The 27,992-nt window shown below is 44.3% G+C and overlaps 1 protein-coding gene across 1 annotated transcript; it reads right to left on the reverse strand.

Annotated features, from left to right (window-relative positions):
• Nucleotides 1–1,776: 1,776 nt before the first annotated feature.
• STT3A (STT3 oligosaccharyltransferase complex catalytic subunit A) lies at nt 1,777–27,302 on the reverse strand. Its single transcript, XM_063437010.1, has 18 exons — nt 27,197–27,302; nt 23,610–23,736; nt 23,373–23,433; nt 18,419–18,540; nt 13,849–13,994; nt 11,900–11,990; nt 11,563–11,669; nt 11,240–11,404; nt 9,706–9,886; nt 8,762–8,917; nt 8,433–8,524; nt 7,009–7,164; nt 5,188–5,376; nt 3,929–4,045; nt 3,469–3,571; nt 3,008–3,196; nt 2,544–2,659; nt 1,777–2,042 (listed from the first exon to the last, which is right to left on the reverse strand). Exons 2-18 carry the CDS (start codon nt 23,695–23,697, stop codon nt 2,004–2,006), a joined length of 2,118 nt encoding a protein of 705 aa, XP_063293080.1. The 5' UTR covers nt 23,698–23,736; nt 27,197–27,302; the 3' UTR covers nt 1,777–2,003.
• Between the last annotated feature and the right edge of the window lie 690 nt (nt 27,303–27,992).

Here is a 27,992-nt window from a genome sequence, read left to right on the forward strand (position 1 = left end):
CATTTTGTCCTGCGTTTAAAAACACCCAGTGTTTACGTGCATTTTTGCAAGATATAGGGCTATAAGTACAAGTAGGACATTGCGGTTTCAAAATATACATTTCGAACATTTATCAATAGTGACATTGTAACACTGTTGTTATCTGTCATAAATCTCTGAATCACACCCCACATGTACATATTTTTTTTTTTTTTTTTTTTTTTTTTTAAATGTGGACAACCCAGGGTATTTAATATGGGGTATGTCCAGTCTTTTTTAGTAGCCACAAACACTGGCCAAAGTTAGCATTTATATCTGTTTGTGTGTTAAAAATGCAAAAAACTATTATGAATGCTAACTTTTGGCCAGTGTTTGTGACTAAGTGGCTACTAAAAAAGACTGAACATACCCCATTTGTAATACCTTGGGTTGTCTTATTTTGCAAATGGTATGCCATCATGGAATAATTCTCATCCCTGGGCTACCATACGCTCTCAAAGGAAACATAACCAATCTGGCAAATTTCAATGGATAAAAATGGAAAATCATGCCTTTACAAAATCATAAACGCAACACTTTTGCTTTTGTCCCCATCTTTCATGAGCTGAACTCAAAGATCTAAGACTTTTTCTAGGCATTTTGTGTACATAGAAAAAGTCTTAGATCTTTGAGTTCAGCTCATGAAAAATTGGGGCAAAAACAAAAGTGTTGCGTTTATAATTTTGTTCAGTGTATATATATCTCATATTTTTTAATTTTATTTACTAACATTTTTATTTTCCAGCAGCATGGAGACTGCCTGACAGCCTGCAGGCAGATACATGGACACCTATTGCAGCCTGTTAGAGCGACCACATGGCCCCCGGGGGCCTAAATTGCAGGGGGGGGGGGGACGGGACTGCCTGGGCTGTCAGGCAGCCCCCCAGATCGGGAGCAATGCTGATCGCCGGCGGGATAACGGCAGCAATCGGGTAAGTAATTATGACTGGTCAGGACCGTCATCAGTCCTCAAGGGGATGTTTCGGATGACGGTCGTGAACCGTCATCGGTCGTCAAGGGGTTAATATCACGGAAGAGTAAGTTAATGAGAAAATATAAATAAACCGATCGGTCCATTTTGGAGGAATAGATGTAATTGTCATATGATAACAATTTCCAGTCTATACATTCGCTATTGTTTTTCAAACACAACTTTAAATGAAATGCATCCTTCAGCACTGATTTTACTAATGAAAGCTTCACTTAGAGACATCATTATAGTCACAGTTTAATGTAGTGGTTCTGGTCTCAATATCCTGTCCGTGCAGGCTGAGCTATGAAAACTCTGCCTTTTCAAATAAAAGGCAGTGTTTACATTGCTACCTTGGAACACCCCGCAATGCTTCCTAGTCCAGTGATGCACATTGTGCAGCACTGATTTTCAGCATGGAGAAGCTAGACTTCCTCCATAGAGATGCATTGATTCAATTAATCTCTGAGGAGATGCTGATTGGCGCAGTGTTTTGCCGCACATGCTCAACAGCCTCCAAATGCTTTCCTATTTGAAAGGATTGGCTGAGATCATCAAGAGTGTAGCCACTCCAGCATTATAGTGTCAGGGAAAGATGATTGTATTCCTTTAACAAAGGTTGGGGCTTGCTTTGAAAACTAGGTGCAGAATGGGCTTGTTATGTTTTCATATCTCATCCAAATACAGGATGTCAATCATGTTAATACTGTACAAGTTTGGTCAACACTTCGCTGTCTGGATAAAGTGTTACAATCAGCTGCAATAACACTAGTGATTAAAAAAAAAAACAGTTTTTATCCCATCTTTAATCGACCACTTTAAAGTCAAAACAAACAAAAAAATCATTTTGGTAACATTCATAACAACCATCCCACCACATATGGACAGCAACCAGCATGACTCTGCGGCCAATTACTTCTATATCTGTCGGTCAATAGAAACGGTATAAAAAAAAAATCTCAGAGTTCACAGGTGAAGGCGTTCAGTGCTGTTTGTATGAAAGCTAAAGGCAAAATTATGTTCTCGACAATCCACGATTATCCAGATCTTTAACCTGTTGGAAAAGAAAAAGCAACCGGTTAGATCTGCTATACAGAGCACAGGATGTCACATAGCATGGAACATTTAAGCTAATGTTGTGCAGTATCCCACACTACGTTGAAATGTGTAAATAAAGTTACATTAATTTAAAAAAAAAAAAAATAGCATAACGAAATGTAACTTTTTTTTTTTTACTACATTAGTCCAACATTTCTGACTGTGTTGTAGTTCATTTGGCAGCTTGCTGATGTAGAAAGCCAACTATTGGACTACATCTCCCAGAAACCCTTGGTGTGGCAATAAAGCACTGTCTATGGGAGTAGCTAAACAGTGCTTGGTTTGAGGACAGCTCACTGCAGAAGTTGCAAAGTCCACAAAATGCACTTGCATATGGATATCATTATTTTATCTATTTAATGCAATTACGCATGCTCATGGTGTCCCTTTAATCTAATGGCATTCAGCGCAGACAATGTAAAGCCAGTATCACACATGCTATTGTTATAAAACATACTTTGTATATTCGGACCAGCCAGTGCTCTGTGGTGTAAGCTTCCTCCAGAACATCAAGCTCGAAATCTTTATTTCCAATTTCCGCATTCCTCACCCGATCGTACCCTGGTGGGCGTTCTGTTGCAGGAGAAAAAGTAGTAGATTCAATACACTATAAAAGCGACATACAGAGTTCACTCATGGCACACATCATCCACTGTGACTATAACTTCCACCAGTGATTGACAGCAGCAACAAGTCTCGATGCAAACAATGGATTCAGCATTAATAGTTTGATGGTGTTTAATGTTTGCCGCATTATGATACAATAGTCGGCATTAAAACATTGTAATTTACAGAGGGATTCTGACCCCACAATGTATCTGGAAAAGAATTCTGGAGTTTGAAAAGTGTTTGCAGGTTGTGAGCAGTACCCACAGGGATTAATAGGTTTTTAATAGCAATAACAGCTCTGCCTCCACTTACTGGCCTCTGTGTAGACCTGGCCAAATCGATAATAGCACATCTTGTACATCAGGCAATTCAGAAGTACTGGTGATCCCTCTCTGTCCACACGGAATTCCCCTGTTGAAGTGTAGTAATCGTGCTCTTTGATGTGTTTACCAGTATCTGTGCTGCCACCAATTCTCACCATCCACAAAAATTTATTGATATCTATGAAAAGGAGATTAGAAGAACAAACTTAATAAATGTGCAGCATGTCTGGTGCTAATTGAGTAAACACAGCTTCCTAGTCATATAAAAATGCTTTATTTAATTTCTGGAGTAGTGTCTACTCCAATTAAAAGAAAACAAGGGGAGGGAAGAAACACCCACAGACACACCTCTTACTACACTACTAGCCAGCCTGCCATTGCAAGCCTGGTGGGTCCATGGCATATTTCACTCACAAATGACAAATATAAACACATATATATACACTATACCATCAGAAGAATATCCCGTGAGACCACCGAATATCACAAGCACATAGCTAACATCCAGCTCCCTCATGATCTCATACGCTTTCTCTTCTGTGGACGCCATCGCCTGCAAAAATCCCCAAAAAACAGGATCTCAGTACCAGCAAGCATGGTACAGAATATCTTCAGAAATCACGCTCTACTCTTCAAACAAGAGGGCAAGAAATGTATTTACTGCATGAAAGTTAAAAGTGATTTGAAAACTGAAATGAAAACATTTTATGAACACAGACAAGTTGGAAAACTTTTAGTCTAAATTTTGCATATCCCTGCAATTCACCATTTAGTGAATTTAAATGAATAAGAGCAATTACTACTCTATTAGATTTACCTTTTTGGGGGGGGGGGGGGGACAAGAGATTCAAATTTTTCACAGGCTGATCCATCAAAGACTGGAAAGGGTTAAACTGGGAGCTGGTCTTACCTGTCCTACACGGGAGATGTGGGTGTTATTCCATGTATTATTGTCCACTAAGATTGTTCGATTCGCCATTGCGGTTATCTGATAACCATAATCCCACCATGACATCACTTTTGCATCCTGAGAATACAAAATTACCAAAACTCAGAGCAATGTAACAGAATAAAAATAAAACAATAATCGGCATAGCCTGAACCCCAAGTACACGCGGTGAAACACCCTAGATAGCTGAAAACTTGCATTCTTGGACTGAACTGCATGTAAAAGTAGCACCATAACCACTACATGCAACCACAGTAGTTATGATTCCCTTTGGACTAAAGGCACCATCCAGGGCCAGATTAATATTTCAGAATTCTAAGTCACTCCCTGCTGCAGATCCCTACCCCACCCAAAATAAAAGGCAGATACGGTGAGCAAAAGTATAGGCAAAAAACAAAAACACATGAATTTAAAGAGTGAGTGTGAGTGTGACTATCTATAGATATATATAATGCCAAAATACCAGAGTATTGCAGTATGCAATGATACCTTTTTTATTGGACCAACATATTTCAAAGACAAGCTTTCAAGAGTTTTCATCAGGTCTGAATCAATACTGATTAATCTGATAGAGTTAAACACTAAAACCTACCAGATTGATCAGTATTGCTTCAGACCCGAGGAAGAGAGGAAAATTCTCGAAAGCCTGTCTTTGAAATATTATTGCATATTGCAATACTTTGGTATTTTGGCATCTTGTCTACGGGACTAATACAGCTAATTCAATCTACACATTTAAAGAATGTTAAACCTGGGATTAAGGTAAAAAAACATTTTTGGAGTGCTTAAATATGGGACTAATGAAAGAGTTTGTTTAGGTTTTAAAAGGGATCAAATGTAGGTTTGGGGAACAAACTGGTGTTTAGGGTACATGTATGTGGAGTTTCAATGGCTATTTGCAAAGCACCCACCTTCAAACATTTTTATATTAGAACTGCTGTAACTGTTACACAGTGTGCATCACTCACTGCTATCCCTGTTCCTGCAGTTTCGCTTTCAAACATAGGTAGCTAACTGGTACTTATCTCCCCATCCCCGGACCATTATAGCTTCAAAAAGCACGTTATAAGGAGAACACATGCACCCCATAGAGGAAAGGTGGCTGTAGGTAGGTGCCTACTCTGTTTAATGGGAAGTCTGGCACTGGCTACATCAACATGTACCCTCTTTAAACAGGTCAGAGAAATATACCTCCAGCAATAGTGGATGTAGATTCTTACCTCTGGTGTATTGTGTCTCAGCCAATAATAAGCCTCTCTGAAATCATCGAATATGATTCGGCTGCCGTCCCCGCCACGGGCAGACAGCACGATGGACGGAGAAGAATAAGCCTCACTTGTTACCCATGTGGAATGGAATGTGTAAGTGACCAGGAAGAAAGCCATGACTAGAATCATGCCACTGGCAACCTGTACAGGGGGAAAATACACAATTGTAAATAGCACTGCACAACACAAATCAAAGCTTAAAAACACACACATAGTTTAGAATGCTGCAAACCAGGTCTGTAAAACTAAATTTATTTAAAAAAAATTTAATAACAAAGAATAGCACAATATACAGAGACATGCTTTAATGGAGGAGGAAGTGACAGAGGTAACCATGACAATCAATATCCAATGTAATTCATGGGATCTGCGCAGCCCCCCTTAAAAGAAAGTTCTTATAGAAAAGTCCTGATTTATCTACACATAGACTGAATTTATACAATTTTACTGCAGTAACCAGTATCTAATCTAAGCAGCTAGGCCTCAGATTTACTATTTTTGGATTAACAAAAAAAATAATTAAATTATCCAAAAATACTAAATTGGCACAGTTTTGATCAGGCGGTACTCTCCTTTATTTCAACTAGATTATTATTATCATTTATATAGCGCCAACAAATTCCGTAGCGCTTTACAATATTATAAGAGGGGGGATCTATCTATAAATAGTACAATTACAAGAAAACATACAGGAACTATAGGTTGAAGAGGACCCTGCTCAAACGAGCTTACAGTCTATAGGAGGTGCGGTGTAAAACACATTAGGACAGGAAATATCAATCAAATAGGGTGGGAGTGAAGCAGAGCTGGAGGAGAGAGTAGAGTGCTACGAGAGAGCAAGAGACAGGTATATGAGGTAGAGGTTACTCTTTGAGGCCATAAGCTTTCCTAAAGAGATGTGTTTTAAGGCACTTCTGAAACGATTGAAGACTAGGGTAGAGTCTGATGACGGTAGGCAGGCTATTCCATAGAAGGAAGCCGCCCACGAGAAGTCCTGCAAGCGTGAATTGGCAGTACGCGTGCGAGCAGCGGACAGGAGAAGGTCATGGGCAGAGCGGAGAGACCGAGAAGGGGCATACCTATGGATCTCTAAAGAGATATAAGAGGGGCTAGAATTGGTCAATGCTTTACAGGTATCGGTTAGCACTTTGAATTGACTCCAATAGAATGCAGGAATCCAAAGTAAAGACTAAAGAGGTGTGAGAGGACCAACTAGAGAGGAAAATCAGTCTGGCGGCAGCATTCATTACGGACAAGGTCCCTAGTAGCATCTTGCGTAAGAAAGGGGCAGATGCAGGCTATGTTTTTAAGATGGAATCTACAGGACTTGGTAACATGCTGGATGTGGGGCTCAAAGGTGAAGCAAGAATAAAGTATGACACCAAGACAGCGCGCTTGCAAGGATGGACTGATGTGGATACCACTAACCTGAAGGGAGAGCGAAAGAGGAGGATCAGTATTAGGAGGAGGAAAGACAAGGAGCTCGGTTTTAGAGGGATTAAGTTTCAGAAAGCGGGAGGACATCCAGTCAGAGATGGAAGAAAGGCAAGCAGTGACACGTTGCAGGAGGCAGGGGAGAGGTCCGGGTAGAAGATATATCTGGGTGTCATCAGCATACAGGTGGTAGTGGAACCCAAATGAGGTAATAAGTTTGCCAAAAGAGGCAGTATAAAGAGAAAATAGAAGGGTACCAAGGACAGATAAATAACGGCAATGTTATTGTTAGTTTTAAGTGGCGGTGTTCAAATGGGACATTGCTTAGTGGGGACTCACCTCATTTTTGATTGGGTAGGTGGAATCTTGCTGTTTTTTTGTTTTCTTGTCAGGGCGGCTTATATCGAGGTTCTTCATGTAAGTTGATAGTACCTGAGATACCCCAATACCAGACAGGATACACATGACTGGAGCCAGAACCAGCATCAAACGCACCTAGAAGAGAAAGGATGAAAAAATAATAATATATAGGTCTTGAAATATGCACTAATTAACCCAACATTTCGGACGTTATAAAAGCAAGACAGCAGGAGACTAGGATACTGCAAATCGTCCAGGGGGCACCACATATCAGTGATTCAGGAGAATTGACAGGGCAACAGCCGGGTAAAATTTAGAGAACCTTAAAATATGATTTGTGGATATGGATTTTGTGACAGACCACTCAGTCACCCAGGACTTGTACAGACCTCCCAGCCATCTCCTTCCCCCAAATAGACTATTTTTACACACTCTTCCCCTCTCAGATTGTGCCTCCCAGAGACGAGGCATGGCGCGCCTGACTGGGAGCAACTCACAAATCTCCTGGAACTTCAGAGTGGATTGCGGAGTTGCCCGCGATCCGGTCAAATATTATGAAAGTCGCTCTCGGTCTCAAGACCACCAAACAGAGCACAATTTGGAAGAGTGATAGAGGAGGTGGTGAGGCATAGAACGACATCAAAGACTAGAGGGATATGCATGTATCGACAGAGCCCAGTCAACAAAAGTGACCATGACATTCCACCCAGCGCTAGGGAACTCTACGTCGAAGCAGAGGATGCTCGCAGCAAGCTTGACAAAGGTGATGTTGTGAGCCTAAACGTTGCCTTCATCTGCCCCAATAAACCTGCTCACTTTGGGTTTACCTTCAGCGTCTGAACCATCATTTATTGTTCTCCTGGCAACCCAGGTATAAAAATGCAACATTCACACCAATAAAACACACTTGTTTCATCCTTACATTAAGCCTTGGCAAATGACTAGGGATGGGCTATATTCACTCGGGAGCTAATCACTAATGGGGAAAGGGGAGTCCTTGGCGGCAACAGTCTAGTCACCTAGGAGCAGGCTGCCACAGATTTTAACAGAAAAAATACTTACCTCTCCTTTTACCACAAAGAAATGCAATTCCTGCATAGTGTGAAAGAAGCTATGTATGTATTCTAATATAATCTACTTTAATATCCCTGCATGGTGTGAAGGAAGCTATGTATGTGTTCTATTATAATGTACGTTATTATCCCTGCATGGTTTGAAGGAAGCTATGCATGTGTTCTATTATAATGTACATTATGATCCCTGCAGGGTGTGAGGCATTGACAAGCAAGGATTAATGAAAAAAACGGATATAAACTATACTTAAGACACATAGGCCGGTCCCACACAGAGCAGAACGGACTCAGCAGACCTGTCCAAAGGAGAAAAGTAGGTAACTCTCTTACCATGACAGCGGAGAAATACATGCTAGTCACGCCATACATGATAATGAATATGCGAGCATCAGACAGGTTACTGAAGCAGTAATACAGGCCAACTATGGAGAGGGAAAAAAAACAAAAACGCAGAATAATTTAGTAATAAACCAGGTCCTCATTACGAAACACAGCAAAACAATCAAAAGCCAAAAAATATTCCCATGCAGACAGATAATAAAACAATGCAAACACTTATTCAAGAAGTAAGAGGAGGCGAATATGTCTCTCTAAATAATCAGCAACATGTTCACAAAGCGAAAATACTTAAAAAGCAGGTTAGTAAGAAAGACCAGAACCTGGAAACATGAAGACCAGCAGCTGCAGGTCGAAGTAGTACGAGGACCATGTGGTGGGCTGATGCTCAGACACAGAGGCAATGATGGGGATATTGTTCTTGGCATAAGACGGGTCCAGCAGGGAGTAAAACCGGCCAGTCCATGGAGAGATTTTACCTAAAATACAAGAGATCATTTAGGAAGTGCGTCACCAGAATTAATAGGGAAAATAAACAAAGATTTCTGGGAAAGCACCATTAACTGCACAAATGGTAAAACAAACTGTCTCCATTTACTACTGACTGTAACAGAGAGAACGAGAAGTTATAAAAAGAGTAATAATGAAAATTCTAACCGTAAAAAAGCCCTGTTATGAACGGTAACGTCCACAGGATTTGTTTTATTATTTTTTTTACAAACATGTGTTTGTGAGATGTGAAATATAAAATTAAACGTAGAAATCCACACCTCTTTTATCCTTCAACTGGGCACCTCCATCTTAGCTCCGTATGCCTTATATCTGGCCATGTGCAACAATGTTTTTATTCATCTTAATTTATGTGTGTCCTGACTGTGCCTTGTTTGAACTGGAATTTGCTAAATGTTTAATAAACATTGAAATGAAAATGAAGCATCTCATGTAAAATGTTATCACAAGTGCTTCCTTGCTATCCAAATACTTGGTTAATGATTTACAGTGCAGCTGTCAGGTTCCCTAGACTGCACACTAAAGTGCAGACCACATGCTCTACAAATCGAACACTAAGGATGCATGGACGGGGACACGGATGGACGGACGCACACACTATGGAGGGGACAGAGAAATAGTATGTGGGGGTGAGAAGGTGAGAAACTATAGCAATGGTTCTCGGTTTGGGTGGGGGCCCAACCTAAGTGAAATTATTACTTTAAGATTTCCACACACCTGTACCAGTTATCTGTAGGTTAGTCTGACAAGCACTTACCTGTAAGCATGAGCACAGCACCAACAGTAAGAAGGACAAATCCCACCAATGAGATGACACTGCGGAACAGAACCTCAAACTGCTGGGGGTTTAGCTTGCTCCGCAGGTAATCCACAAATGCATGAATCTGGCACAGACCAAAGACACCAAAAGCTGCCATGTGTTCAGAGGACAGCACCGGCTGCGAGGGATAAAGTGTACTTTGTTACTATTATAGACTTACTGACAGCAGTGAGCAGGCAGTAACAAGGCCAATTACATATTTCAGAGGTTTAACCCCTTAAGGACACATGACATGTGTGACATGTCATGATTCCCTTTTATTCCAGAAGTTTGGTCCTTAAGTGGTTAAACCGCACTGTACCATTTGAGTGCCCAGTCCCCCAGTCTATCTAAATCCCTCTGCAGCAAAGTAATATCTTGCTCACATTGTATTATTTTACAGAGTTTTGTGTCATCTGCAAACACTGAAAAATGACTTTCAATGCTGTCTTCAAGATCATTTATAAACATGTTAAATAGAAGGGGTCCCAGAACAGACCCCTGAGGGACACCACTTGCCACCTCTGTCCAGCTTGAAAATTTACCGTTAAAGGACCACTCTAGTGCCAGGAAAACATACTCGTTTTCCTGGCACTAGAGTACCCTGAGGGTGCCCCCACCCTCAGGGACCCCCTCCCGCCGGGCTCTGGAGAGAGGAAGGGGTTAAACTTACCTCTTTTTCCAGCGCCGGGCGGGGAGCTTTCCTCCTCCTCTCCATCTTGATCGCGACGTCATCGGCTGAATGCGCATGCGCGGCAGGAGCCGCGCTCGCATTCAGCCGGTCGCATAGGAAAGCATTCATAATGCTTTCCTATGGACGCTTGCGTGCTCTCACTGTGATTTTCACAGTGAGAATCACGCAAGCGCCTCTAGCGGCTGTCAGTGAGACAGCCACTAGAGGATTTGGAGGCTGGATTAACCCTCATTATAAACATAGCAGTTTCTCTGAAACTGCTATGTTTATAAAAAAAAGGTACCTGGCACCCAGACCACTTCATTAAGCTGAAGTCGTCTGGGTGCCTAGAGTGGTCCTTTAACGACAACTCTTTGTACTCTGTTTTTAAGCCAATGTTCTACCCAAGAACAAGCATTTTCATCTAGACCGATTTCCTTGAGTTTGTAGCTGTATTTCAGGACAATAAAGAGAAACCAAGCATTCCTGGAAGGAACCCTCTCATGCCACGGATTCACAGTTAACTAGTGTGAGTTGGCAAGGATTGGCGGTATAGAGTGAACGATCATTTAAGGGAACACAAAAATGTACTCCTTTAATGTGTTTGCTTAAAAGAACACTCCAAGCACCATCACCACACAGCATGTGTGGTTATGGGGCTTGGAGTGCACTGGTAGCCCCCCAATGTAGTCACCGCTCCGTGCCTCTCTCCACTGCCAAGGGTCAGAAGCACATGTAGTGGTTATGGTGCTTAGTTTCTCTTTAACAGTTTTGTTTTACAAAGAGAACAACCTGCAAGTTATTCCTTTCCATTCTCACCTGGAACCCCACAAATGAGATCTGCATGGACAGAATGGTCCCCAGACAGTACACGGTGCAGTAAGCGACGTAAATCCGGTGCGAAAATCGGCCAGTGAACATCAGAACAAGCACGTGAAGAGGAATTAGATTAATCAAAAACACGTAACCGCCCCAAGAGGAAACCTGGATCACAAACAAAAAAGAAAGTTCCTACATTCAGTAAATTTCATACTTTACCAGAGCCACGTCAGATTTGTCTTGACATTACGCTGATTTCTGGATATGCTTGTGGAAATCCTCCAAGTAATCCAGAAATATTACAAATTGAAGTAAATACCCACCATGTAAAAATACGCCAGCGCACACATGGCTGCCCAGTATATGGAACCAGTCTTCACGGCCTTGATCCACATGTAGTAGGTGAGAAGCATGCAGAAAATAGCAATACCTTGAAAGAAAATCAGAAAATTTAAAATAATCCTCATGTGTCAGCACCACAAACAGAACATAGCCCAACTCAATATAAAGTACACCTATTGTAAGACGTGTGTTATCTAAAAGACACCAATTCTATCTCAGTAATGTCTGGTGATTCAAGACAATTTACCATCAGATTCGACTCTTACACAAGCCTTTTCTAAGCCTGCCTACTGCTCCATGTTCATTGTTCTCTCTTACCTTCATTGTCATAGGATCCAGCCACAGATCGAGAGATATAACCAGGAACAACAGCAATCATGGCGGCAGCCAACAGGCCAGCACCAGCATCCTGAGCAGAAAGAATGGTTTGATATCAGATTGACAATATCTCCTTAATTCAACACAGTAACAAACAGCATGTCCTAACTGCAAACAAAATAACCACTTTTCTGTGCGATAAACCAAATATATAAAGTCCTGCAGGAGTGATAAAAACTGTTGAGTTCCACATTTTCGTCATATAAACGTGCTATTTATAAACGGTGTGTGTACATTTAATTATTTATTTATAAAATATTTTGCCATGAAGGATACATTGAGATTTCTCTCGTTGTGAAGTATAATTATCATTAGCCTTCACCTGTGACATACAAATCCAATTCCTGTTAATCTACGTTTAAACAAATCGAGCCATCTCATAAATTACAGATAGATCAATTCTTTCGGGCTTAGCTTAACAAAAATAGATTTGTTTGTAACAGTTGAAGGATTTGTGCACGGGTCTAAACATCACTATTTTTATACAAAAATGTCTGTATAAAAACAGCGCACAGGATCAGGACACCAGACCAAGCTTACGTCACAGAGCAATAATCAGTGCTTACTAAGCAGCAGAGGGTACAAATGACTAAATCCAATTTTACACATTCGCCATTCCACCTCTGTTCCGTCATTAAGACTTGGTTTACTCAAAAGAACACTAAGCACCATAACCACTTCAACTGATTGTATGTTTAGAGCTGACTTAAGTGGTTATGGTGCAATGTGTGTTTGGGAATCACCAACCTCTCACTCCAGCCCTAGAATAACAAATAAGTGCCAAGTTAATGGGACATTTTTTTTTTCTTTTACTTAATGTTGCTTCGAGGACAAGTGTCCCTCAGCACTGTCTTGCCTTAAAGGGTAACTCCAACAACTATGACCACTTATGCTTGTAGAAGGAGTCTGTAAGTGCAGCATTTCAGTTTGATATTTATATAAGCATTTCAGAGATATATTAATGTTTGTGCTGGTTGGGGACTAGTTACAACGCTGGCACATGTGACTTAGGTCGTCTGCAACTCTACTCTGGGCTGTCTATTGCAAGATCCGTGCAAAATTTACACCTGTAATCTACACACCTTCTCCCTTGCAAGCAGCAAGCCTTGCTCTCCTCTCCCCTCCCTGTGCTCCAGATATTTTTTTAAATCTCCTACCTCCGAGCGCGTGCATGCACTTTGAACCTGTAATGGTCCAATCAAATGCTCCATGATAAGGAAGCAGTCACATAATCAGACATTGGAAATCGTGTGAAAGACCCTCGTCCAGCCTTGGATTTCAGGTAAAAATGTATACTTAATTTTATAGCGATTTATTATGTAATAAGGGATCGATGACGTGTTAACTATTTAAATAGTTGTCTAGATTGGAAAAAAAAAAAAAGACTAAAGTCCATCAAGTTTAATTTTGAAACAGATTATTTTAAAGCTGTTGATCCAAAAAAAAAAAAAGGCAGAAACACCCTATTGTAGCCATTTCCATAAAAAGGGAAAGATTTAATGGCAGATTTATTTTTGCATCAACACCCTGTTACATACATATCAATTATATCTGTAAATATTATGTTTATGCAAAAAAGCATCCAAGGCTTTTTAAATGTATTTACAGAATCTGATAAGAACCTATTTAGTGCCGTATAGGGCAGTATGAAGAAAACAAAGCTAAAGATAGGAAATGGATCAGTTTGAACAGTTTAATACTCCGCGAGCACCAGGTTGTATTCTTGTTCCCTTCTTTGCTCCTCCAATGTACCGAGCAGGAAGGGGAAGTATCAGGCAATGATAGGCTGAGCATGTTAGCGCCTGTTAATCTCAAACACAGCTCGAGCACTATACCAAGTTAATCATGGCAGATTATATAACGGCATTAATTTTTCAGCAAAGACATACTTTCAGTTCCTTTGTCAGATGATATGTGACGATGGTTGTGAAGGAGGAGAAGAGAGGAGCCAAGAAGACGCACACATTCCTGATGTCAATGGTGATGTGGAAGAAGTGCAGCATGTGGTAAAAAGCAGCTGAAGTTATCATCAAGCCTGCAGAAAGAAAGACCAAATGGTCAGCAACAAAAAACCCTCTTCAAACAGCATAAACAGATAAGCCTGAGGGGGACACACTGAGGTGGAGGAGGAACACGGAGGGGCTGTAGAGGGGGAGAAAGAGACACACGGAGGGGCTGGGGAGGAGACACACGGAGGGGCTGGGGAGGAGACACACGGAGGGGCTGGGGAGGAGACACACGGAGGGGCTGGGGAGGAGACACACGGAGGGGCTGGGGAGGAGACACACGGAGGGGCTGGGGAGGAGACACACGGAGGGGCTGGGGAGGAGACACACGGAGGGGCTGGGGAGGAGACACACGGAGGGGCTGGGGAGGAGACACACGGAGGGGCTGGGGAGGAGACACACGGAGGGGCTGGGGAGGAGACACACGGAGGGGCTGGGGAGGAGACACACGGAGGGGCTGGGGAGGAGACACACGGAGGGGCTGGGGAGGAGACACACGGAGGGGCTGGGGAGGAGACACACGGAGGGGCTGGGGAGGAGACACACGGAGGGGCTGGGGAGGAGACACACGGAGGGGCTGGGGAGGAGACACACGGAGGGGCTGGGGAGGAGACACACGGAGGGGCTGGGGAGGAGACACACGGAGGGGCTGGGGAGGAGACACACGGAGGGGCTGGGGAGGAGACACACGGAGGGGCTGGGGAGGAGACACACGGAGGGGCTGGGGAGGAGACACACGGAGGGGCTGGGGAGGAGACACACGGAGGGGCTGGGGAGGAGACACACGGAGGGGCTGGGGAGGAGACACACGGAGGGGCTGGGGAGGAGACACACGGAGGGGCTGGGGAGGAGACACACGGAGGGGCTGGGGAGGAGACACACGGAGGGGCTGGGGAGGAGACACACGGAGGGGCTGGGGAGGAGACACACGGAGGGGCTGGGGAGGAGACACACGGAGGGGCTGGGGAGGAGACACACGGAGGGGCTGGGGAGGAGACACACGGAGGGGCTGGGGAGGAGACACACGGAGGGGCTGGGGAGGAGACACACGGAGGGGCTGGGGAGGAGACACACGGAGGGGCTGGGGAGGAGACACACGGAGGGGCTGGGGAGGAGACACACGGAGGGGCTGGGGAGGAGACACACGGAGGGGCTGGGGAGGAGACACACGGAGGGGCTGGGGAGGAGACACACGGAGGGGCTGGGGAGGAGACACACGGAGGGGCTGGGGAGGAGACACACGGAGGGGCTGGGGAGGAGACACACGGAGGGGCTGGGGAGGAGACACACGGAGGGGCTGGGGAGGAGACAAACGGAGGGGCTGGGGAGGAGACACACGGAGGGGCTGGGGAGGAGACAAACGGAGGGGCTGGGGAGGAGACAAACGGAGGGGCTGGGGAGGAGACAAACGGAGGGGCTGGGGAGGAGACAAACGGAGGGGCTGGGGAGGAGACAAACGGAGGGGCTGGGGAGGAGACAAACGGAGGGGCTGGGGAGGAGACAAACGGAGGGGCTGGGGAGGAGACAAACGGAGGGGCTGGGGAGGAGACAAACGGAGGGGCTGGGGAGGAGACAAACGGAGGGGCTGGGGAGGAGACAAACGGAGGGGCTGGGGAGGAGACAAACGGAGGGGCTGGGGAGGAGACAAACGGAGGGGCTGGGGAGGAGACAAACGGAGGGGCTGGGGAGGAGACAAACGGAGGGGCTGGGGAGAAGACAAACGGAGGGGCTGGGGAGAAGACAAACGGAGGGGCTGGGGAGAAGACAAACGGAGGGGCTGGGGAGAAGACAAACGGAGGGGCTGGGGAGAAGACAAACGGAGGGGCTGGGGAGAAGACAAACGGAGGGGCTGGGGAGAAGACAAACGGAGGGGCTGGGGAGAAGACAAACGGAGGGGCTGGGGAGAAGACAAACGGAGGGGCTGGGGAGAAGACAAACGGAGGGGCTGGGGAGAAGACAAACGGAGGGGCTGGGGAGAAGACAAACGGAGGGGCTGGGGAGAAGACAAACGGAGGGGCTGGGGAGGGGGAGGAGACACATTAAACTAGTGTTCCCAATTATGGATGTAGCATCAAATACAAAAGTGTATTCTAGACTCTATAGTGTTAAAACCACTATTTAAATCCCCTAAATATAGTTAAAAAAAACTCACCTTATTTCCAGCGCTACACGGGTCCACCGGCACAGGCCCTGCCCCCGATCCCTCCTTTGGCTGACATCTGAATTTATGGTCTCAGCTAATCACAATGCTTCCCCATAGGAAAGCATTGGATTGGCTGAGATGGTCAATTCTGATGATCTCAGCAAAGGAGGTGGAGCAGGAAGTCAACAAATGCCATCCTGGTCAATCAGCATCTCCTCATAGAGATGCATTGAATCAATGCATCTCTATGAGGAAAGTTCAGTATCTGCATACAGAGGGTGGATATACTGAATGTCATTAAACTGTGCAGCACTGACCTCTAGTGGCCGTCTGAGGAGTGGTAACTGGAGGCGTTCCTGGGCTGTAATGTAAACACTGCCTTTTCTCTGAAAAGACAGTGTTTATATTAAAAAGCCTGCAGGGACAGACTGTACCCACTCTGTAAATTGAACTTTTAATACATACAGGACTCTCCCTGCAGGGTCTAGCAAGCTATTAACAGAGCAGGAGATAATACATTCTAAATTTAACAGAATGTGAAATAAAGGAAGTGTAAACATTAGATGACTCTTTACAGGAAGGGATTAGAAAGGCTTAGTAAGTCACATGCAGGAAGGTGTGCCTATGGCTGCATAAATAAAGTTATTTAATTCCTAAATGGCAGAGAATTGAGTAATGAGACTGCAGTGGCATGATCTATACACCAAAACTGCTTCATAGGCTAAAGTTGTTGGTTAGACATCCTCAGACAATGAGTGGGCCAGGCACAAGTAGGGATCTTAAAAAATAAATTCACATGAACTCTCTGGCAAAGACAGCAGCTTGCTAGGAAATATACCGTATATACTAGAGTATAAGCCGACCCGAATATAAGCCGAGGCCCCTAATTTTTCCCCAAAAAACTGGGAAAACTTATTGACTCGAGTATAAGACTAGGGTGGGAAATGCAGCAGCTACTGGTAAATTTCTAAATAAAATTAGATCCTAAAAAAAATATATTAATTGAATATTTATTTACAGTGTGTGTATAATGAATGCAGTGTGTGCGTATGAGTGCAGCGTGTGTGTGTATGAGTGCAGCGTGTGTGTGTATGAGTGCAGCGTGTGTGTGTATGAGTGCAGCGTGTGTATGAGTGCAGTGTGTGTGTGTGAATGCAGTGTGTGTGTGTGAATGCAGTGTGTGTGTATGAATGCAGTGTGTGTGTGTATGAATGCAGTGTGAGTGCAGTGTGTGTATGAATGCAGTGTGTGCAGGGCCGGTGCAAGGATATTTGCCCCCCCCCATATGTCCTGACCTCCCCTCCTCCTCCCTCAGTGGTCCTTACCTCCCCACCCCCGTGTTCCTTCACCCCCCTCCCCCAGTGGTCCTGACTCACCCCTCCCCTAGTGGTCCTTACTTCCCCCTCCCCTTCCCTAGTGGTCCTTATCCCCCCCTCCCTCCCCTAGTGGTCCTTATCCCCCCCTCCCTCCCATAGCGGTCCTTATACCCCCCTCCCTCCCATAGTGGTCCTTATCCCACCCCCTCCCTCCAATAGTGGTCCTTATCCCCCCCCTCCCTCCCATAGCGGTCCTTATACCCCCCCTCCCTCCCATAGTGGTCCTTATCCCCCCCCTCCCTCCCATAGCGGTCCTTATACCCCCCTCCCTCCCATAGTGGTCCTTATACCCCCTTTTTTATTTATTTATTTTTTTATTATTATTATTTTTTTTTTTTTTATTATTTCTTATTTTATTTATTTTTCGTCCCCCCTCCCTGCTTGATACATGGCAGGGAGGGGGGCTCCTTCCCTGGTGGTCCAGTGGCAGTTCAGTGGGGGGAGAGGGGGGCTGGCAGAGCTGTACTTACCTGTTCTGCAGCTCCTGTCAGCTCTCTCCTCCTCTGCGCCGTCCGTGCAGCTCCCTCTGTCAGCTCACAGTGTAAGTCTCGCGAGAGCCGCGGCTCTCGCGAGACTTACACTGGGAGCTGACCGAGGTGCTGAACGGACGGCGCGGAGGAGGAGAGAGCTGACAGGAGCTGCAGGAAAGGTAAGTACAGCTCTGCCAGCCCCCCTCTCCCCCGGTCTGTATTATGGCAATGCAAATTGCCATAATACAGACTCTGACTCGAGTATAAGCCGAGTTGGGGTTTTTCAGCCCAAAAAATGGGCTGAAAAACTCGGCTTATACTCGAGTATATACGGTAAGTGTTCACAATAAGTATTTTCCCAAAGGTTACAAAAAATGCGTTAAATGCACAACTTTATACGTTTAATGCTTATGCAAACAAGGCGTGCTCAGTGTTAACAAGGCTTTAATAATATTAACAGATACCTGGATAGATGGTACCCCCGATAATCCTACCAAGTGGATACCAGGCTCTGTCATCAAACCAGTTATGGAATTTGTAAAAACCTTCCTCTGTCAGAAACCTTGTGGTCCGATAATTGAAATACCTAGAACAGTAACAAACACAGTTACAGCAATTCATTTCTGTCAAACTGATCATTAGAATTTGGCTGTCATGTACTTCTAATTATTTGTAAATAACTTTCTGTTCCTCACGAGGGCTGTCCAAAATCAGCCCCCATCCCCTCACATAGTCAACACACAAAACAGATTTGCAGGTTTAGACGCCGAATATTTACAAAAACTGAACATTAAAAGGACACAACAGGCAGGAACTGACCCACCCAACGCTTTAAATCTAAATAAAAAAAGATGACTTCCCTTTGCAGGTCCTAGAACTGTTTGCCAAAGTACCGGTCAGCAGCTGGAAAACGCCTCCTATACTAGGAAGGGGCTAAACCAATCAGAAGCCACTCATTCTGGCCTTTAGGGCTTTTCCATTATCCTATAATTCTATTTTCATCAGGAAGTTAATGGAAATTGTAACTTATCTCATATCAGTAGATCCCATCATCCCATCATATAAGTGGAGCTGTTCCATGTGGTGCTATACACCGCCCATTTTACGAGATTGTAACCAGGCTGTGTGCAACAACCGTCTGAGCTGCTGACAGCGTCTCAGGCTCCCCCCGTATGAGCACAGAGAGCGTTCCGTCCAACTCAATCGGAGACTGCAAAATAAGTCTTGAACTTTCCTCCTGATATGTCTGCTCCAGGAGGTGGGCGTATAGTCATAGGATTTTTACAAATTGCTGCATTTCTAGAATCCACAGGAAATTGGATGCAGGATAGTCTCTGCATTAAAACCTTTGCAATGATATAAAAGTTATCCTTTACCTATGTCCTGGTACGTGGTATATGCATAGCACAGTACACAATAGGACATCCACTCTAAAACCGTTCCAGATCTAGACATATTGTCAAGAGAGATTCTATCCATAAGGGCTAAGCTGGACAAAACCTAACAAATTGCGCTTTAAAATTAATATTATATAAAAGCAAGCTGGGCCCTAACTATTTGTCAAGATCCTGAAATTTGCATCCATCTATTTAACCCTGGGTGACAGAAATTGAGAGTATACTACATAGAAATTGAATGATTGTTTTATGTCACACAAGTGATTCATTTACTGGGAAGGGAGCACAAACTTCACATCAAAGGCCAAAAAAACTAAAACTGGTAAAGCAAGCTTCCTTGATCTTGTTCAGAAAGCTCTTTAAAACCAGGTAGCCCTTTCTTTTGGATCATTTATGCAACAAATAAGCAATGGGAGGACAACAGATATTTGGAAAACACAAACACACACACACACACACACACACACACACACACACACACATCACCTACACACTGGATTTCCTACCCCCTCCTTTTTGTTTTTTTATTAAAGAGACACTATAGTTATAAAATAAAAAAAATATAGTTATAAAAAAGACTTTAGCTTAAAGGGACACTATAGTGTCAGGAATATAAACATGACATAGTGTTGATGTGGCTGTTGAGGCAACAGCCACATCAACTTTGCTTTGATCTCCCTTGAAAGGGTGCACCTCTAGTGGCTGTATAAGAGACTGCACGTAAGTGTTACTAGTCAGCAATATAAATTACATTGAAAAGCCTGCAGGGACAGGCTGTAGACACCAGAACAACTAGATTAAGCTGTAGCTGTTCTGGTGACTATAGTATCACTGCTCAATTCTCTGAAATGTAGGAATTTAATTACTTCCGATTCTGTCCATGCAGCCCTAGCCAAACCCCCCCTAGCTGTGACTCAAACAACCTTTCTTCAAATCAGATGTTAACTTGCATTAGACTTTTGTATCTCCTCAGCTGCACCCACTCGCTCAACCTCTGTCTTCGTCAGCATACCTGCAGTGCTGACGTCTCTCACCATCATAGATGAGCACTGGTGGACGAGATATGCAAGTACAGCCTCTAGTGGCTGTCCAGAAGGCAGACACTACATGTGGATTTAACCCTACATACTAAATGTAGGCCTGATGGAATACACCCAAAGCTATTAAAAGAGCTTAGTGGTGTACTAGCAAAACCATTAACAGATTTATTTAACCAATCATTGTTAACAGGAGTAGTCCCAGAAGATTGGAAGTTAGCGAATGTTGTGCCCATTCACAAGAAAAGTAATAGGGAGGAGTCAGGCAACTATAGGCCAGTAAGCCTTACTTCAGTAGTGGGGAAAGTGATGGAAACCATGTTAAAGGATAGGATTGTTGAACATCTAAAAACACATGGATTTCAAGATCAGAGACAACATGGGTTTACTTCAGGGAGATCATGCCAAACTAATCTTATTGATTTTTTTGATTGGGTAACTAAAATTATAGATAAGGGTGGTGCAGTAGACATTGCTTACCTAGATTTCAGTAAGGCTTTTGACACTGTTGCACATAGAAGGCTTATCAATAAACTGCAATCTTTGAGTTTGGATTCCAATATTGTTGAATGGGTAAGGCAGTGGCTGAGTGACAGGCAACAGAGGGTTGTAGTCAATGGAGTATATTCGAAGCTTGGGCTTGTCACCAGTGGGGTACCTCAGGGATCTGTACTTGGACCCATTCTCTTTAATATTTTTATTAGTGATATTGCAGAAGGTCTTGATGGTAAGGTGTGTCTTTTTGCGGATGATACTAAGATATGTAACAGGGTTGATGTTCCAGGAGGGATAAGCCAAATGGCAAATGATTTAGGTAAACTAGAAAAATGGTCAGACTTGTGGCAACTGACATTTAATGTGGATAAGTGCAAGATAATGCATCTTGGACGTAAAAACCCAAGGGCAGAGTACAGAATATTTGATAGAGTCCTAACCTCAACATCTGAGGAAAGGGATTTAGGGGTGATTATTTCTGAGGACTTAAAGGTAGGCAGACAATGTAATTGAGCAGCAGGAAATGCTAGCAGAATGCTTGGTTGTATAGGGAGAGGCATTAGCAGTAGAAAGAGGGAAGTGCTCATGCCATTGTACAGAACACTGGTGAGACCTCACTTGGAGTACTGTACACAGCACTGGAGACCATATCTTCAGAAGGATATTGATACCTTAGAGAGAGTTCAAAGAAGGGCTACTAAACTTGTTCATGGATTGCAGGATAAAACTTACCAGGAAAGGTTAAAGGATCTTAACATGTATAGCTTGGAGGAAAGACGAGACAGGGGGGATATGATAGAAACATTTAAATACATAAAGGGAATCAACACAGTAAAGGAGGAGACTATATTTAAAAGAAGAAAAACTACCACAACCAGAGGACATAGTCTAAAATTAGAAGGACAAAGGTTTAAAAATAATATCAGGAAGTATTACTTTACTGAGAGGGTAGTGGATGCATGGAATAGCCTTCCAGCTGAAGTGGTAGAGGTTAACACAGTAAAGCAGTTTAAGCATGCGTGGGATAGGCATAAGGCTATCATAACTATAAGATTATGCCAGGGACTAATGAAAGTATTTAAAAAACTGGGCAGACTAGATGGGCCGAATGGTTCTTATCTGCCGTCACATTCTATGTTTCTATGTTTCTATGTAAATATTGCTGTTTCTACAAAACATAAAATTTTACATTGAAGGGTTAAAATGACAGGATCACTGCACCCAGATCCTTTCATTGAGGTCCTTTAGATAAGTCTTATAAAAGTTCAACGTAAGATGCACAAGATAAAGGATGTAAAAACACAAGATAAAAGGGGAGTTTTGGGGTGTTTTTTTTAATTGGAAGAAGAATCTCTAGATGGCCAAGAGTAGGAAAAACGTTCAATGTTTAGTCTGACTAACCCCATATCTGAGGTTAAAGGGATTCTATAGAGTAAGAATATAACTTTTTATTCCTTATTATAGAGTTCACTCTGGCCTCCCAACCCCCTGGCATTGCTGCAATGCTTTCCTATGGGGATTTAACTGATGCTGGATGTCCTCATGCAGAGTGTTAGGCAACCGAAGTCGGTTAGCCACCAGGAAGTGCCTGTAATGGCTGTTTGAAAGCCGCTAGGTGCAATCTTAGTCCTGAAATGTAATCATTGCAATTTTTCTAAAATAGCAATGGTTTACATTGCAGTACTAAATGGGACACTGCACCTAGATCACTTGAATGAGCTGAAATGGTTTGGGTACCCATAGTGTTCCATTTAAGCAACCGGCCTTCCCATATTTAAATAGAGATCCACAACCACAGTCCTGGGAGACGTACCGGTGAGTGCCAACTGTCAATTCAAACAGCGTTTAAGCTAAATGGACAATCCAAGGCAGTACTAACCTATTTTCTAATAGTCTATGAATAATGAAACACACAGGAAAACGTGTTCACCAATGAAAGTACATTTTGGAGTCAAAACCCCTGTGACCTTTAAACAAAGGCTCACAAGTGTTAGACATATCCCATGAAACCAACAGCCTAGCTAAAGTTAATGGGATTTAAAGAGCAAAAACCTGCACAATACCCCACTATGAATTTATCATACATGAGAAAAATAAATGAGAAATATTTGTGGCGATGATTGGAAGTCCCAGAATGTTTCAGTTTCATTGCACACCAGCTTTTTATTCTTTTGTATGAGAGACGCACAGCAAACATGTGCAGCTTGCTGTAGACTCTCCTTTGGGGGACATGGACCTTTCAGAAACCCCATGCACAGAAAACGTGCAGCAATCCAATTTCCAAATGTGTTTCCCAATTCTTGCAGGAATTGTGATCTGGCACATGAAAATATTATCTTCATCTTTCTTACAGATGCATTTTTCCATCGAAGCTGCTTAGAGAGACTATTTCACTAAGCAACATTAAAACAAATTGACACACTCTGTTTGATGCATTTTAAATATCACACCGAACACAAGCAATATGACAAGAGTTAAATTGCACTTACGGATCAAACTCATGGATGACGCTTTCAAACCTCAAAACAGAAAATAACCTGGTGGAAAAGGCTGTGAAGAAAAAGAAAATAATGAGCACATCAACAAGAGAGAAGCAGAATCCAATCAAAGTGCAGTATTCCTCTTCCACATTTAGTCAAACAGACAAGCTCCCAATGCAGAGCATGCAGGCCTAACTTGAAAACATTGTGTTTATATAATCCCTGGAATATCACACTTATACTCACAGAGAATCGCTGCCATCGACAGGATGAGCAGTTTCAGGAGAGTATCCTGTTTCTCATAGGACAGTCGCAGGAATCCTAATCGAGTCATTTTCACATGCAGGGATGGGGGGGACACAACACTAAATACCTGCAAAACACAAAAACAATACATTTAACATTAATAACAATTGGACCCCAGCTATGCAGAGCTTAGACAGCTTCTCCCCTCGGTGCAATGCACCCTAAAATCGCACAAACTGATAGTCCGCTGGTATACGGACACACTGCCCCCCTAATTAAAATGCATCCCAAAGCTGACACACTGCCCCCTTATCAGAATTCACCCAATGAGCCAACAGTCATTACCCCTTTACAAAATGAACCCTCAGATATGACAGACTGTCCACACTTAATGAAAAACAAACAGCTGACAGTTTGTCTGATTGTAATATACTCCACGAGTGAGACTATCCCTTTATCACACTGCACTCCAGATCTGAAAGCCTACCCCCTTATCATAATGTTCCACCATAGGATACGCCCCCCTTACTATAATGGTCCTGCCCCTTTACTATAGCACCACCAAAGCAGACAAGTCTTCCCCCCCCATTTTATAATGCACCAACAAAGCTGCCCCCCTTATTATAATGCACCCCCAAAGCTGTCAGTCTTTCCCCCTTATAATAATGTACCACCAGAGCTGCTACCCCTTATTATGCACCCCCAAAGCTGACAGTCTTTCCCACTTATTATTATTATGCTCCCACAGAGGTCCCCCTTATTACAATGTACTCTTAGAGCTGATCCGCTCCCCCTTTATTATAATGCACTATCAAACCTGCTCCTCGGGACTCCCTCAAATTATAATGCACCCACAGATCTGCTCCCCTCCCTGCTTATTATAATACACCACCAGAACTGCTCCCACTCTCCCCTTATTATAAAGCACACCCTGAGCTGCTCCCCTCCCCCCTTATTATAATGCACCCCCAGAGCTGCTACCCTCCCCCACATATTATGATGCACCACCAAAGCAGACAGTCTTTCCCCCTTATTATATGGCACTCCCAGAACTGCACCTTGGTCCCCTTTATTATAATACAACCAGAGAGCTGCTTCTCCTCTCTCCCTTTTTATAATGCTCCCCGGGGCAATACAGATTGTCCCCCCTTTTTATAATGCACCCACAGATTGTCCCCCCTTATTATAATGCACCCACAGATTGCCCCTCCTTATTATAATGCACCCACAGATTGCCCCCCTTATTATAATGCACCCGATCGCCCCCCTTATTATAATGCACACACAGATTGTCCCCCCTTATTATAATGCACCCACAGATTGTCCACCCCTTATTATAATGCACCCACAGATTGCCCCCCCCTTATTATAATGCACCCACAGAGCTGCTCCCCCTTATTATAATGCACCCACAGATTGCCCCCCCTTATTATAATGCACCCACAGATTGCCCCCCCTTATTATAATGCACCCACAGATTGCCCCCCCTTATTATAATGCACCCACAGATTGCCCCCTTATTATAATGCACCCGATTGCCCCCCTTATTATAATGCACACACAGATTGTCCCCCCTTATTATAATGCACCCACAGATTGTCCACTCATTATAATGCACCCACAGATTGCCCCCCTTATTATAATGCACCCACAGATTGCCCCCCCTTATTATAATGCACCCACAGATTGCCCCCTTATTATAATGCACCCACAGATTGCACCCCCTTATTATTATGCACCCACAGATTGTCCCCCCTTATAATGCACCCACAGATTGCCCCCCCTTATTATAATGCACCCACAGATTGCCCCCCCTTATTATAATGCACCCACAGATTGCCCCCCCTTATTATAATGCACCCACAGATTGCCCCCCTTATTATAATGCACCCACAGATTGCCCCCTTATTATAATGCACCCACAGATTGCCCCCCTTATTATAATGCACCCACAGATTGCCCCCCCTATTATAATGCACCCACAGATTGCCCCCCCTTATTATAATGCACCCACAGATTGCCCCCCCTTATTATAATGCACCCACAGATTGCCCCCTTATTATAATGCACCCACAGATTGCACCCCCTTATTATAATGCACCCACAGATTGTCCCCCCCTTATAATGCACCCACAGATTGCCCCCCTTATTATAATGCACCCACAGATTGCCCCCCCCTTATTATAATGCACCCACAGATTGCCCCCTTATTATAATGCACCCACAGATTGCCCCCTTATTATAATGCACCCACATATTGCCCCCCTTATTATAATGCACCCACAGATTGTCCCCCCTTATTATAATGCACCCACAGATTGTCCCCCCTTATTATAATGCACCCACAGATTGCCCCCCCTTATTATAATGCACCCACAGATTGCCCCCCCTTATTATAATGCACCCACAGATTGCCCCCCTTATTATAATGCACCCACAGATTGCCCCCCCTTATTATAATGCACCCACAGATTGTCCCCCTTATTATAATGCACCCACAGATTGTCCCCCCTTATTATAATGCACCCACAGATTGCCCCCCTTATTATAATGCACCCACAGATTGCCCCCCTTATTATAATGCACCCACAGATTGCCCCCCTTATTATAATGCACCCACAGATTGCCCCCCTTATTATAATGCACCCACATATTGCCCCCCCTTTATTATAATGCACCCACAGATTGTCCCCCCCTTATTATAATGCACCCACAGATTGCCCCCCTTATTATAATGCACCCACAGATTGTCCCCCCTTATTATAATGCACCCACAGATTGCCCCCCCTTATTATAATGCACCCACAGATTGCCCCCCCTTATTATAATGCACCCACAGATTGCCCCCCTTATTATAATGCACCCACAGATTGCCCCCCCCCCTTATTATAATGCACCCACAGATTGCCCCCCTTATTATAATGCACCCACAGATTGTCCCCCCCTTATTATAATGCACCCACAGATTGCCCCCCCTTATTATAATGCACCCACAGATTGCCCCCCTTATTATAATGCACCCACAGATTGCCCCCCTTATTATAATGCACCCACAGATTGCCCCCCTTATTATAATGCACCCACAGATTGCCCCCCCTTATTATAATGCACCCACAGATTGTCCCCCCTTATTATAATGCACCCACAGATTGTCCCCCCTTATTATAATGCACCCACAGATTGCCCCCCCTTATTATAATGCACCCACAGATTGCCCCCCCTTATTATAATGCACCCACAGATTGCCCCCCCTTATTATAATGCACCCACAGATTGCCCCCCCCTTATTATAATGCACCCACAGATTGCCCCCCTTATTATAATGCACCCACAGATTGCCCCCCTTATTATAATGCACCCACAGATTGCCCCCCCTTATTATAATGCACCCACAGATTGCCCCCCCTTATTATAATGCACCCACAGATTGTCCCCCCTTATTATAATGCACCCACAGATTGCCCCCCCTTATTATAATGCACCCAGAGAGCTGCACCCCGGGCCCCCCCCAATTATATTTCTCTCCCCCTGGGCCCCCGGCTCCCCCCGTGGCCCCCGGTTCCCCCCGTGGCCCCCGGCTCGCTCACCCCGTTTCTTCTCTTCTTCTCCCATTAAACTCCTCACACTTTCGCTCAGCCGAACCCACAGACAGCTGGACTCCGCCCCTCAACAGCCTAACCCAATAATTGGCTGCCGGCACTTCCGTTCCGGATATGGCGCTCGATGATTGGTTCAAACAAACCAGAACGGGGGAGGGAAGCGGAAAGACTCGCTCTGCTATTGGATAGATCTGGGGCGCGTCAGAGGAGGCGGGGCCCCGGTGAGCTGTCACTGGGTTTGGTTGCAGCGAGAGGAGTGACGTGTCCCTTCCAGCGAGGCGCGCGTCAGAGTAACTGAACAGAGCAAGTTCAGAGGGAAAGAGCGACACCTGGCGGCCGGGAGGAGAAACAGCGACACCCTGCAACCTGCAGAAACACGACGACACCAAGCGGCCGGGAGGAGAAACAGCGGCACCCAGCGGCCGGGAAGAGAAACAGCGACATCCAGCGGCCGGGAGGAGAAACAGCGACACCTACTTTGACAAGGGCCAAAAAGTAATGACAAGATCTCCAAAACGGCAAGTCTTGTGGGGTGTGTGAAGAAATCCCTCTTTTACGTTTAATATTTCTTCCTATTCATTCGGGAGATGTAACTACCGAACAGAGACCAACCCCCCTGGCTCGTTAAACTTCAAAGAATGCCTCAATTGAACCCTCTACCTGTGCGGCCAGCGTTCGTACTACCGAACGCCACGTGGCTCAGAAAATGGCGGCCATCTTTTTTCAGGCGAACAAAGGCAGCGGGACTTGGTCGTCGAGTGTCTGGAACTAAAATCGGACACTC

Source organism: Pelobates fuscus, chromosome 11 (assembly GCF_036172605.1).
Source record: "Pelobates fuscus isolate aPelFus1 chromosome 11, aPelFus1.pri, whole genome shotgun sequence".
Lineage (NCBI taxonomy): Eukaryota > Metazoa > Chordata > Amphibia > Anura > Pelobatidae > Pelobates > Pelobates fuscus.